Source organism: Peromyscus maniculatus, chromosome 1 (genome assembly GCF_049852395.1).
Source record: "Peromyscus maniculatus bairdii isolate BWxNUB_F1_BW_parent chromosome 1, HU_Pman_BW_mat_3.1, whole genome shotgun sequence".
Taxonomy (NCBI): domain Eukaryota; kingdom Metazoa; phylum Chordata; class Mammalia; order Rodentia; family Cricetidae; genus Peromyscus; species Peromyscus maniculatus.
Genome location: NC_134852.1, coordinates 186,335,437 through 186,348,968, shown reverse-complemented (window position 1 = coordinate 186,348,968; position 13,532 = coordinate 186,335,437). Strand labels below are relative to the sequence as shown.

The window sequence follows — 13,532 nt, the reverse complement described above, 5'->3', positions numbered from 1 at the left end:
CATAATGATTTTGAGATTATCCTTATCGTATTTATCAGCAGTTCAATCCCTTTTACTCAGAAGGATCTTTATTTTTAGAAAACCTATCCATCAGCTTCTACTACTAGCCAAGTGTACACGTCCCTGGGCGGGGGGGGGGGGGGGGTGCCACGCTGACCTCCTTTCTTGCCTCGGAGCCCTATCTGAAGAAGTGTGGTCTGAGACGCTGGCTGACATGAACTGCCCTCTCCAGGCTTCTCTTTAAGGAGCCACCTCTTAGGTTACTGTTGTGTCAGGAAAGCTAAATGTCAGGTGACAGAGTTTTGTGTGGCTTCTTTAGAAGAGGGGTCCCCAGAATGCAAGTTGTCCATGCCATGATTGTAGCACACATTTACCACTTAAACGAGATGCCTTAGACCTTGGGAGGCTCTCAAATTCACAAATGCCCTTCTTTCAGGTCCTTGTTACTCTCAAGTATGGTTTCGTATATGATCATTTGTTTTCTTCCTATGTTCTCATACTAACACCCCGACATGTGTGAGCATTTTACCTCTCTATTTGGACATGTCTCAAAAAGGCCTCATTTCCTCAGAAATCAGTGCATTCCCAAATATATCTGCTGGCTGGCTGAGACACTCTGAAGACAGATAGTGAGCTACTTGTCAGCGTAGTGGCTACCAGCAGCCCATGTGTGGTATGCCACATGCTTCAGCAGTTCACAAGTAACCACTCTGCCTGGCCTCTCAGAGGCCCGTGGCCACGTTGAAACTGTGGCTGCCCTGAGACCATGCTGTGTCATCATCACAGTAAGGTCTTCCTTTGTCCTCAGTGTTCGAGGGCCCCCACTGGGCACTGGGTTTGGGAGAGAGCAGCTGGATTGGCTGTAACCCCAACATCTACTCCAATTCCAGCCTCTTTCATCTGCCCTTTTAAGCAACTGGCCAGGGTTAGAGACTGCAGGCCGAGAGCCATGACATTGCTCTCTGGCCAAGCTGACCTTGGGGTTTCAGCATTTTCCAAACCCATGACTCAGTGGAGAGGGCACTGTGCTCTTTGCCCTTCAGCTCACTGCGGTGTCCCTCTGTCAATACAGGAGGTGCTTTGCCCAGCCGTTGCCTGGTGTTTTCTTGTTACTGCTCTCCCCCGGGCTCTTGAGATGGCCTTGGTACTTGTCAGACAGCCTCAGGAAATGATATGGGTGCTTGGCTCATTTTCCTCTTCATTTAGCCCCGCCCATAGAATGCCACCCATGCAGAGTAGATCTTCCATCCTCTTCAGATACGCCTTCCTGGAAACACCCTCCTAGACACAGACATGTCTAGAGGTGTCTCTTAGTTGATTCCAAATTTCGTCAAATTGACAATCAAGGTTGACCATAGCAACCTCCAAGCCAAATCTGACAAGCTTATAACCAGGTCCCACCTATTCTTGTCTCTCCCCTCCTGACCACTGACTAGAGCCTGGGTACTTATTCTTCTTAGAAGAGGCCTGTCCTCATCTAGCTTTACAATGTTAGCCACACTACTGAGGATACTGATAAAATAGATTTCTGGGCCTATCCCACATCCATCCAGGATCTGAATTCTGAATGTGTTCCTAGCATCTGCCTATTAATAACCACCTTAGATCATTCTGATGTCATCCACTGTTTGAAACTTGCTGCTTTGAAACTTGCTGGGAAAAAAAAAAGTACATTTGATTAAGTTTTTAACAACAGTGTTGGTAGCTTGAAGTCCCAAGTGACACTGAGCACACTAAACTCAGGCTGAGCTAGAAGCTATTTCCTACTCACCTGGTGCTTTGTACACATGCATGACATGTGAGAGTGAGGTAAACGAAAACCTGCAGACCGTGGCAGTACTAGCTGCACCGGGGCATTCGCTCTTGCAATTAGAGGTAGAAGTGGATGCAGTCACAGGAGCTGTGAGTCTGTCTGCATTTTGCTCAGTATGCCACACGTATTTTAACACCTGTCACCTGCGATGGCAAAAATGGATGCTAAACGTGTCTAGTGTGGCAATTCCCCGGAGTGTCTAATTCACACTGATTTTATCCTGTCAAACAGAAATATGCTATAATGGAGTTGGTGCCAACTGAAACTTTACGGCTATCAAGAACATTTCTGACAAGGGACGTCTGGTCTTGTTTGTTTGTTTTCTTAGCCAGGTCCCATCATGTGGCCAAAATGAACAATTTACAGTTCTCTTCTTGACTTGACAATTTTGGGTTTAATCCATTTAAATTTCGACATTTAAGGGAAATATGAGCTTGTATTGTTTGACATTTCACAAATAAATGAGTTTTTTGTTGATATCTTCATATTATATTCCTATCATGTCATAGTGGTAGTATCACTAGTTAAAATTGTGCTGGCGTACAGAAAAATTTAGTGCTGTGTACCAGGTCTGAAGAAAAATGTTCAGTTAATAAGTCATTAAAACGTGAACAAATGGGGTTGGGAGGATGACTCGGTTGGCAAAAATGTTTGCATATAAGCATGAGGATCTGAGTTTCATGTCAGGGTGCTGTGGCAGATGCCTGTAATCCCAGTGCTAGGGATGAGGAGACAGGAAAAATTTCTAGGGCTCACTGGCCAGTCAGCCTAGCCAGTCAGTGAGCTCCAGGTTCAGAGAGATCCTGTGTCAAAAAGCAAGATTGAGAGAGACTGATGAAAATACCCCAAATCAACCTCTGGCCTCCATACATGTGCAAGTGTGTGTAAGACACACACACATACACACACACACACACACACACACAGTGAACACATGTATACTCTCTCAAAATCTAAACAAATAATACATATAGATAAGTAGGATAGACAAAAACACAACCTTATGCTTGTATAGTCAGGCATTTCTTAAGGAGAGGTATACATTTTGGGTAACATTTCACTAAGCAGTGTTATTATTGTTTGAACATCATAGAGTATACTGAATACAAACTGTGATAGTTACAATGTCATTTAGTGATACAGCCTTACCGGACCACTGTTGGACATACAGTAGCTGATCACAGCCTGAAATATCAGTATGCATGTACATCTCCAAGTAAAATCACTACCTCTTTGAGAAAGCCTAAGGAGCAAATTTTAGTGTAAAATGTCCATACAGATAAAGTTCATCTCATGCGGGTAACCCTTCAGGTCATAGCTGTTTTCCCAACTATCCAGTTGGAAATTCAGTCATGGAGTAAAGGAAACCAGAGCACTGTTTTAATTTTATTTCAAATAATGATTTGGAGCCAGGTGTGGTGGCGCACGCCTTTAACCCCAACACTTAGGAGGCAGAGGCAGGTGGATCTCTGTGAGCTCCAGGCCAGCCTGGTCTACAAAGTGAGTCCCAGGATAGCCAGGATTGTTACACAGGGAAACCCTGTCTCAATTCCCCCACCAAAATTTATATATATTTATACATACATACACACATATATATGTATATACACACACATATATATACATACATACATTTATATATATAAAATTTGGAAATGATGAATAAACCTGGATTTGGGTATAACTTGATTTCTAAAGACCCGACTGACTCTAGCAACCTATGATATTATCTCAAACTTCAGTGTCTGCTAACTTTTTTTTCCTCCAAATTTTATTGTTTTTAGGTTGTTAAATACCAGAAATTTCAAGCTTTTGACTGGGGAAGCAGTGACAAGAATTATTTTCATTATAACCAGGTAAAACTTTTAATTAAAATGAGCTTTGAAAATTTACCAAAGAAGCCAGCCTGGGTTTCCAGAACTTGGTTGGGCTCAGTTACCAGGGGAATGTTGTCAGCAGAATTGGCAAGGCAAGGTATTTTCTCCCAGTCCACTCAGATCTTCCCAGATCTGTCAGTGGTGGAATGGTGCAGGTCTCCTGTCCCCATCCTCTCTGGCTGTAGATAAGGGGCCACTGGGATTCAGTAGGGTCATAAGCATACACTTTAGAGCCAGGACGCCCTGGGCTGTTGGCGGCTTGCTGGAGGTGAGACCTCAGACATATTACAGGGCTTAAGCCTTTTCTTCTCTGTGCAAATAAAATCCCCATTTTTTGAGCACCGAGTTCCCCGAAGTATGAAAATCTTTCTGTTTTTCTTAGTTCTCGAAGTAGCCCTTTGTGTTTGTGATTCAAAGTTTAGAAAATTGCACCATGGAGGGTTTGTGCAGCTTTTCTCACATTCAGGGGGAGAATGTAGGAGGATCTGAACACAGAGCTCGTTCCTGCTCAGTTGGGTCCTTGCGTCCACATCTAGGGATAACCACGGTGATCCATGAGGATAAAACGGTCCCTACAGTGTGGCTGAGGGGAACATGTCCACAGCTCCAATTCTTTCCTTGTTATGACTGCCTAAAAAACAGGAAAGTGATTCTCAAAATGTGTGGGTTTTGTCTGTTTATTTGTTTTAATTTCAGATCAGACTTACTAGACATTTGTTTTTCAATGGAGATTGCATTTATTATAATTTTATAACATTTATAAAATGATAACAAGAACAATTACAAAGGTTTCTGTGAATCTTTTTTTCTTGCAGAGTTACCCCCCTCCGTATGACTTGAGAAACATGTCTATACCCACTGCTTTGTGGAGCGGGGACCGGGACTGGCTGGCAGACACCAGTGACATCAACATCTTACTGACTCAGATCCCCAACTTGGTGTACCACAAGCGCATTCCTGAGTGGGAACATCTGGATTTTCTCTGGGGTTTGGATGCCCCCTGGAGGATGTATAATGAAATAGTCAGTCTATTAAGGAAATACCAGTGAAAGCCAGACTTGAGGTATATACCCTTTAATAGGGCAAAAAGATGTTTGCTTAATTTCTGTAAAATGCTTGTGTTTTTCTTGCCTAAATCTTTTTTTATATGCAAGTAAATGATGACTTTGAAGATGTCCAATGCTCTCTAGTTAGTAAGAGGCATGCTAGTTGTCTAATTTTATTATGATAAACAACCAGCGATGCCTCTCTAAGTCTTTAAAAAGTATGGGTGATATGTGAAAACGTCATTGGAATCATTCTGTTACTTTTTACAATTGTTTTTGGTGTATGTGTGCCACTTATACATGCATATGTGTGTGCTATGCATGGGCCAGACCTGCCTTGTGTGGAGGTTGTCTTCCTCAGACACTCTTCATCTTATTTTTTGAGGCAGGGTCTCTTGCTGAACCTGGAGCAAGCCACTTCAGCTAGACTGGCTGGCCAATGAGCCTCCAGGATCTGCCTCTCTCTAACTTCGCTCTCGTCAATACTGGGGTAATAGGCACATGATGTGCCACCCAGCGTTTTTTACATTGATTCTAGGGATATAAACTCAGGTTCTTTCTCATGCTTGTAGAACAAGCATTTTACCCACAGAGCTTTCTTGCCAACCCCTCTGTAATTTGAAAGCTGCTCGATTACCTTTCTATTCCCACCCAACACAAGGGAGCGCACAGAAGACACTTCAAGCTGTCGTTTGTTAGCAAAAATAAACCTTTCTCTCCTTTGAACACAGTATGAAAAGTACCTTGTTCTGGGCTTGACATGGCACTTGGGAGACTGAGAAAGGAAGACTGCTGCTAGATTTAGGGGTTGTCTAGAGAGTGGGACTTTATCTCAAAAAGGCAAAGACATGGGCAGCGGCGGGGAGGGGGGGAAACAAAACAAAACAAAAAACCAATGTACTCAATTCTCATCTCCTTGCCTTAGGTGCTCTTCAGCACAATGTATCCTGTGTTTGCCTGTCTAAACAACAGTTTTCATGTTTTTATGCGCTAATTACCTGGTCAAATCCAGTGTTATCCCAGCCTTGCCCAGAAAAAATATTCCCTTTTCAATTTTATCAAACCTCAATAACAAGTGTTTAACAAATAACTGTTGTAAATACTTTGAAGATCGATACACTCAACTGTGTGTGTTCTTAGGTGGTTGCCCATCAGGTCACCTTTCTGTGAAGAAGCATCCTGTGAAGGGACAAACCTCTGATCTTCCAGAAGTGAATGTGGCTGCAATGATGGTGTCTGCATGAAGCCAAGGCTGGCTGCCTGGGACAAGTGTCCTGCCTCATTTTCACGCAAATGAACTGAGTGTTTTCAGGTCAAAGTTCAACTCAGGAATTCTATCTTGAAAACCAGTGTTGTGTACAGGAAGCCCAAGTCTGTCCACTTTGCCTGCACTGATGTGTCTATTGTCAGCCAAAGAGCTGGTTGATAAGTTTTCTGACCTAGTTAACTTAGATGCAGCAATATTACTTGATGTTGGTCCATACATGCAAGTGGAATGATACAAGTTTGTAACATTTTAAAGGTTCATACTTAAATTTTTCAATAAATCTCAGCCTCACAGGCCTGAACAATTGTGTGGCAGTATTTGCTTTTTAATGGCTAGTCTATGCTTGATTATTTTTGGCAGGACTCAGGACTTTTCCTCTACTCTCATTCCCCTCCTTGGAAACTTCACTAATATAGTCCATGAATAATTTGGGGGGTGAGAAAGGGATCCTGGGCCAAAGGAGGGCTGGGGCTGGTTGCGCAGTCCATGCTAGCAAGGCTCTGAATTCAGACCAGGCAGTAATGAAGCCCTTCCCCAGGCAGTGGCTAGTTGCAGGCAGAACCTTGGGTTGTCTGTCAGTCACCTCCTTCCTTGAACAAATGAGACAAATGAAGGTGACAGAGACAGTTCATGCCTTAGTGCCTGCAAAAAACAAACAAACAAACAAACAAAAAAAAACAAGCAAAGCAGATCAGAGGGCTCAAACTACTGCGCACTTAAGTACAGAGTACATACCACCATTCATCTTTGCATGCTCCAGTGGAGTCTTCATTTGCAGGGTCCAATGGAGTCTTCATTGTAGTAACTATGCGGGAACTGACAAGATGGATACATGCTTTGATTTAGATAAAAGAATTTAGAACAAGTGATACCTAGGTAGGTCCAAAGACTGGCACAACCTCTGGGTGGTTTTTCCTCACAGCCTCGGAAAGAACTGAAGTAGTCAAACCCTGGGTGTGCCTCCTGCAGCCACCCTCCTCCCTGGACACCTGTGCCTCCTGCACTCACCCTCCTCCCTGGCCACCTGTGCCTCCTGCACTCACCCTCCTCCCTGGACACCTGTGCCTCCTGCACTCACCCTCCTCCCTGGCCACCTGTGCCTCCTGCACTCACCCTCCTCCCTGGACACCTGTGCCTCCTGCACTCACCCTCCTCCCTGGCCACCTGTGCCTCCTGCAGTCACCCTCCTCCCTGGACACCTGTGCCTCCTGCAGTCACCCTCCTCCCTGGCCACCTGTGCCTCCTGCAGCCACCCTCCTCACTGGACACCTGTGCCTCCTGCAGCCACCCTCCTCCCTGGCCACCTGTGCCTCCTGCAGCCACCCTCCTCCCTGGACACCTGTGCCTCCTGCAGTCACCCTCCTCCCTGGCCACCTGTGCCTCCTGCAGTCACCCTCCTCCCTGGCCACCTGTGCCTCCTGCCGAGTCACCCTCCTCCCTGGCCACCTGTGCCTCCTGCAGTCACCCTCCTCCCTGGCCACAGGTTCCCTCCCTTCTTTCTCCTTTGACGAAGGCAAACGGGTTTTGCCAACGAAATACAGAGCTGAAAGAAAGGGGCAGCGAGTTGGAATTGCTAGCTCTCGTTTCCCCCAGAAGTGTGGAGAGTGTTCTAGGGAGGGCCATCAGTGACTTGGTCTTTCCAGCTGTGGCTGTTGTTAAAGGGCCTCCCTGGGGTCCTTGAGAGGGCGGGGTTAACCCAGTTCCTCCATACGGCCGCCAGATGGCAGGATGAATAGCGGTGCACGCCGTGCTTTCTACCTGTCCATTCTCTGTCTTCTTTTCATACTTTGCACTGGGAACTGAAGAGAAGTGGGTGGGCTAGTCTGACGGTGCAGATACCACTCGGCTGCTCTTGCTACACTGGCTTTTTCTGCCTGTTTGCTTCCATTTGTGGTCTCTTTTCCGGGTTCCCCCACAGGGACAGGGATCACCTTTGTGTGTTCTAGGCAAGGACTCCACTACTGAGCTGTGCTCCCACCCTGCTTTGTGGTATACTTAGTTTGTCTTGGTATCTGTGAGTTGAGCCTGCTGCCCCTAGAAGCCCTCTGGCCGTTTGGTGAGGCCTCCCTGGGGCTTTTCAACTGGCTTTACCAAGTCCTATGTTGACAATGTAAAGACCTCCACAAGCCTGCAGCCTACGGAGAGAAGAAGTTAACGTTCAGTTTCCTTGGGATTATTGCCCTGTCGCCTTTGGCTGAGATCAACTGTATTATCACCCGTCTATTTGTGACCCTTCTCTAAGATGTAGTCTTGTGGGGGAAATGAAGAATGGAGAATGAAGGGGGAGAAAATAAATCACTATTTCTCATCCCCACAAGAGGACGCTCTTGACTTTGCTTGTAAATCTTGCCAGCCTCCCTTCGAGGTTTTGTTTTGTTTTGGGAATCTCACTATTATTCCCAGGCTGGCCTGGAACTTGCAGTTATCCTGCCTCCACATCTGAATCACCAAACTCAGCTCCCACAACAGCTTTTGAGAAAAACTTTCTCTGGATGGTCCTCTTAGGGAGCTTCTTGAGCCAGTTGGCAATTTGATCATGGGTGGAGCTGTAGCTGTGGTAAGTTCTAGCCAGGATAATGATTAGTTTTTGTATAATGAATAACATCTGAAAATGTCCTCAAGGAGTAGCTGTCCCCCCAAATATGACCTGAAAATTGGGTAGATAGGCAGTAGAAAAGGCTTTAACTGAAGTCTCACACTCTTAAGTACCAACATTTATTGATTTCGTTGTCAAACAATGGAGATCATTTTGTGTTTGTGACCAGTAAAGATGTTGATTGATAAATGAAGACATTTAGAATAGACAGTAATTGGATACTTTGTCATTTAAAAAAGATTTGTTTTTATTTTGTGTCTGAGTGTTTTGCTTGCATGTATGTAAGTGCGTTGCATATATTTAGTGCCCTAGGAAGCCAGAAGAGGGCATCAGATACTCTGAAACCAGAGTTGCTGGGAGTTGTAAGTGGTCATGTAAGTGCAGATGGCTGATCCCAGTCTGAACAGGGGTCCGCTTCAAGCCTTTAAATGCTGAGCCATCTCTCCAGCCCTATCATTTGTTCTTTAATATATTTTATACAATATATAATTTATATATTTTTAAGACTAGAAGCCACTCTGATTTCCTGTGATGCATGGAAGGCAGTTTAAGAAAGTATTCTGATGAAAAATTGTCAGTCATCATTCAGCAGTATTTGTTGTATTGTGCCTGGTTCAGATTTCAAGTCTATTTCTGAACTAGCCAAATGAAACCTTTTGTGTCAATTTCACTATAAAAATGGACTTGGCATGGTTTAAGCTATGTGTTCTGGAGTTCTGAGGCCTTCTCCTAAAGCTTTGATCTCTGTGGCAACCTATTTGATCGGGGAGGAGTACAGGGCTGGTGACATTTTCTCTCTTTACAGGCTTAGTGGGCCTTTTTGATTAGGGACAATTGTATATGTCTGCTTCAGAGTGGCCGGTGGATGACAGTCCCATCAGCATGGGCACTTCTGGCTTATACACCACAAGATAAATCAAAACCACATGCATCAGTATCTGGGTTGTCAGGGGCATCAAGGGAGCTCTGGGGCAGGGGGTGGCATGCATAGAGAGCTAACATCCCCTGCTTCTTCACCAACACCTACTATTGTCTATTGTTTATCAAGGTTAAGTGGTCCCTGAATCTTTTGAAAATTACTACATAAAAGCAGACTCAACACTCCTTCTGAGAGCCACCCTGGCTAAGAACTGGCTGAATCTAACTCTTGGTTCAGCTGTAACTTCCTCGTTAGCCCTAGCTACTCTTGACCTATCTGAGACTGAATCTTTCAATCTTTCATCTTCGAAATGTGAGGTCACATTTTGATCTTTGAGGTCACCCCACCTCTTTGGGTCCTGTTGCTAATCTCTGATATCGAAGGAGAGCTGGTTCAGTCAGATAGCTGTCCAAATTGTCCCACTCGGGGAAAGAAAAGAAACCACCAAACTCGTTGGAAAAGAACATATTGTTAGCATCAGGCTTTGCCTAGCTCTCTTGGTGGGACTCTTCGAAGACTTTTGGTGAGTTGGTACCAAATAATAGTTGAGACTGAGTTAATTATGTTCAGACTCTGAGAATAACTGGAGGAGGAAGGATTCTTGTCTTTGAAGGTTGTTAGGGGACTCCAGCCAGGATGAAAATGATAAAGAGGAAGTCTAAATCAAATGGAAAAGTACAAGATATAGTGTGGCCAAAGTCCTGATATCGTGTGAAATCACAAAACACTCACTCATGTGGGCAGATGTCCCTGAATATCAGACCCAAAACTGCATCTACTAATGTTCCACAATAAATACATAAAAATTAATAAATACAGAAATATAGAAGCCTATTTGCCTATTTTTATCTTCAAATTTGAGTTGATATCTTCTAAAATGGACATGCAGTATCTTCTGAACATTCTTTACATACAGAATGCTATGGTTAGGACGGGGTGGGGGAGTTGGAGGTTAGTGACAAAGTGAGTGTCTGGTGTGTATTGGGCTCCAGTTCCACTTTAGTTCACATGGATATAGGGGGGTGGTAGATGAGAGAGAGAGAGAGAGAGAGAGAGAGAGAGAGAGAGAGAGAGAGAGAGCAGCAACTGGGGAGGGAGGTTCTTGGCCTTGTGGGATCAGGTCCTAGGATCCTTACTCTAAAAGAACTACTCACTTAGAAACTATCACATTCTTGGGTTTGCAGAAAGTACAGAAGGTATATGCCCAGCGAATTCAAGAAAAGTCTCCACTTTAGCAAATGCCATATAAGACTCAACTTTGTTCTGGTTCATTAAGTTCTGTTTCGTCATCGGTTATATTATGCCTCCTTCAGGCTGTGAAGACTTTAACTGAGAGACTCCTTGAGATAGTCATACCTCTACCTTGGACACAAATATCTGTCCTGTGTGCTCCATCCTCAGGAACTGCAGGAGGACACCTGTTCTTTGGCATGCCTTGAGGTGCAGTGACGTGGGGACAGGGCATTCTGAAGGCCTGCCCCCGTGGTTTTGCTTTACAGGGTTTGATGCTGTAAGCACGTGGAGACCAATAATGGCAGACAACAGAACCACTGAAATAGAATGAAGATGAGTTGGTTTGGATTGGACGCATGAAGTCTTGACAGCACAGATAATAGTTAAATGCAAATCAAGCCATGCCACCCACCTTTCATAGTGGACAAGCAGATCGAACACATCCAAGCATGATAGTGAGAGCAGAAGCCAGGAACAATGTGTGCCCGAAGGAACCTGGATAACACATTTGTAACTCTGAGATAGTGAGCTCTGCTAGTCCTGTGGGGACCTCGAGTGGCCAAAAGTGAAGGAGGAGTTTTATCTGTTTTTTTTTTTTTTTCAACAAACCCCAAATCTTCCTCTCTTCCTGGAGATGTGCATCAAGAGAAGGGCTACCTTTATCAGGGACAAGAAAGAAGAACCTTCCTAAGTTGCCCTAAAAGTGAAGATGAAAACAGCATGAGCATGTGAGAGGAAATAAGGAGTCTGTTACTGTCTAACGGGAAGAAGCCCACCAATAGGGAGGCTGGAGATCTGCCCCCTCCTGCCCCCTCCTGCCCCCTCCTGCCTCCCTGCCCCCCTGCCCCCTCCTGGCCCCTCCTTTTGTTTCCCTGTGGGGAAACATTAAAAACAAAAACAAAACAAAAAACAAAACAACTGTCCTCTTTCCTTCTTATGTGCTGCCTGTCAAGAAGCTCAAAGCTGTTTCTTACCCCGATCTCATCAATGGCAGATAGACCAGTAGAGCATAGTAACATTCCCATGCACACTGGAGCCTTGCCTTGCCTTGCCTTGCCTTGCCTTGCCTTGCCTTGCCTTGCCTTGCCTTGCCTTGCCTTGCCTTGCCTTGCCTTGCCTTGCCTTGCCTTGCCTTGCCTTGCCTTGCCTTGCCTTGCCTTGCCTTGCCTTGCCTTGCCTTGCCTTGCCTTGCCTTGCCTTGCCTTGCCTTGCCTTGCCTTGCCTTGCCTTGCCTTGCCTTGCCTTGCCTTGCCTTGCCTTGCCTTGCCTTGCCTTGCCTTGCCTTGCCTTGCCTTGCCTTGCCTTGCCTTGCCTTGCCTTGCCTTGCCTTGCCTTGCCTTGCCTTGCCTTGCCTTGCCTTGCCTTGCCTTGCCTTGCCTTGCCTTGCCTTGCCTTGCCTTGCCTTGCCTTGCCTTGCCTTGCCTTGCCTTGCCTTGCCTTGCCTTGCCTTGCCTTGCCTTGCCTTGCCTTGCCTTGCCTTGCCTTGCCTTGCCTTGCCTTGCCTTGCCTTGCCTTGCCTTGCCTTGCCTTGCCTTGCCTTGCCTTGCCTTGCCTTGCCTTGCCTTGCCTTGCCTTGCCTTGCCTTGCCTTGCCTTGCCTTGCCTTGCCTTGCCTTGCCTTGCCTTGCCTTGCCTTGCCTTGCCTTGCCTTGCCTTGCCTTGCCTTGCCTTGCCTTGCCTTGCCTTGCCTTGCCTTGCCTTGCCTTGCCTTGCCTTGCCTTGCCTTGCCTTGCCTTGCCTTGCCTTGCCTTGCCTTGCCTTGCCTTGCCTTGCCTTGCCTTGCCTTGCCTTGCCTTGCCTTGCCTTGCCTTGCCTTGCCTTGCCTTGCCTTGCCTTGCCTTGCCTTGCCTTGCCTTGCCTTGCCTTGCCTTGCCTTGCCTTGCCTTGCCTTGCCTTGCCTTGCCTTGCCTTGCCTTGCCTTGCCTTGCCTTGCCTTGCCTTGCCTTGCCTTGCCTTGCCTTGCCTTGCCTTGCCTTGCCTTGCCTTGCCTTGCCTTGCCTTGCCTTGCCTTGCCTTGCCTTGCCTTGCCTTGCCTTGCCTTGCCTTGCCTTGCCTTGCCTTGCCTTGCCTTGCCTTGCCTTGCCTTGCCTTGCCTTGCCTTGCCTTGCCTTGCCTTGCCTTGCCTTGCCTTGCCTTGCCTTGCCTTGCCTTGCCTTGCCTTGCCTTGCCTTGCCTTGCCTTGCCTTGCCTTGCCTTGCCTTGCCTTGCCTTGCCTTGCCTTGCCTTGCCTTGCCTTGCCTTGCCTTGCCTTGCCTTGCCTTGCCTTGCCTTGCCTTGCCTTGCCTTGCCTTGCCTTGCCTTGCCTTGCCTTGCCTTGCCTTGCCTTGCCTTGCCTTGCCTTGCCTTGCCTTGCCTTGCCTTGCCTTGCCTTGCCTTGCCTTGCCTTGCCTTGCCTTGCCTTGCCTTGCCTTGCCTTGCCTTGCCTTGCCTTGCCTTGCCTTGCCTTGCCTTGCCTTGCCTTGCCTTGCCTTGCCTTGCCTTGCCTTGCCTTGCCTTGCCTTGCCTTGCCTTGCCTTGCCTTGCCTTGCCTTGCCTTGCCTTGCCTTGCCTTGCCTTGCCTTGCCTTGCCTTGCCTTGCCTTGCCTTGCCTTGCCTTGCCTTGCCTTGCCTTGCCTTGCCTTGCCTTGCCTTGCCTTGCCTTGCCTTGCCTTGCCTTGCCTTGCCTTGCCTTGCCTTGCCTTGCCTTGCCTTGCCTTGCCTTGCCTTGCCTTGCCTTGCCTTGCCTTGCCTTGCCTTGCCTTGCCTTGCCTTGCCTTGCCTTGCCTTGCCTTGCCTTGCCTTG

The 13,532-nt window shown here is 46.7% G+C and overlaps 1 protein-coding gene and 1 long non-coding RNA gene across 3 annotated transcripts in view; one reads left to right on the top strand and one right to left on the bottom strand.

Annotated features, from left to right (window-relative positions):
• The window catches only part of Lipa (lipase A, lysosomal acid type), a 32,459-nt gene extending 26,152 nt beyond the window's left edge, over window positions 1-6,307 (top strand). Inside the window, exons 9-11 of the mRNA XM_042262788.2 lie at window positions 3,598-3,669; window positions 4,506-4,753; window positions 5,877-6,307. Of these exons, the coding sequence (XP_042118722.1) occupies window positions 3,598-3,669; window positions 4,506-4,739 (306 nt within the window). The 3' untranslated portion in view covers window positions 4,740-4,753; window positions 5,877-6,307. The remainder of the gene's footprint in view (window positions 1-3,597; window positions 3,670-4,505; window positions 4,754-5,876) is intronic.
• On the bottom strand, window positions 131-11,538 carry LOC143270976 (uncharacterized). 2 transcript variants are annotated; one of them, XR_013048163.1, is made up of 5 exons: window positions 11,164-11,538; window positions 10,875-11,068; window positions 6,739-6,819; window positions 1,772-4,321; window positions 131-1,653 (listed from the first exon to the last, which is right to left on the bottom strand). It is a non-coding gene; the product is annotated as an uncharacterized LOC143270976 (long non-coding RNA). The 2 variants fall into 2 exon arrangements; XR_013048164.1 differs by having other exon boundaries at window positions 131-2,033; window positions 3,707-4,321.
• Between the last annotated feature and the right edge of the window lie 1,994 nt (window positions 11,539-13,532).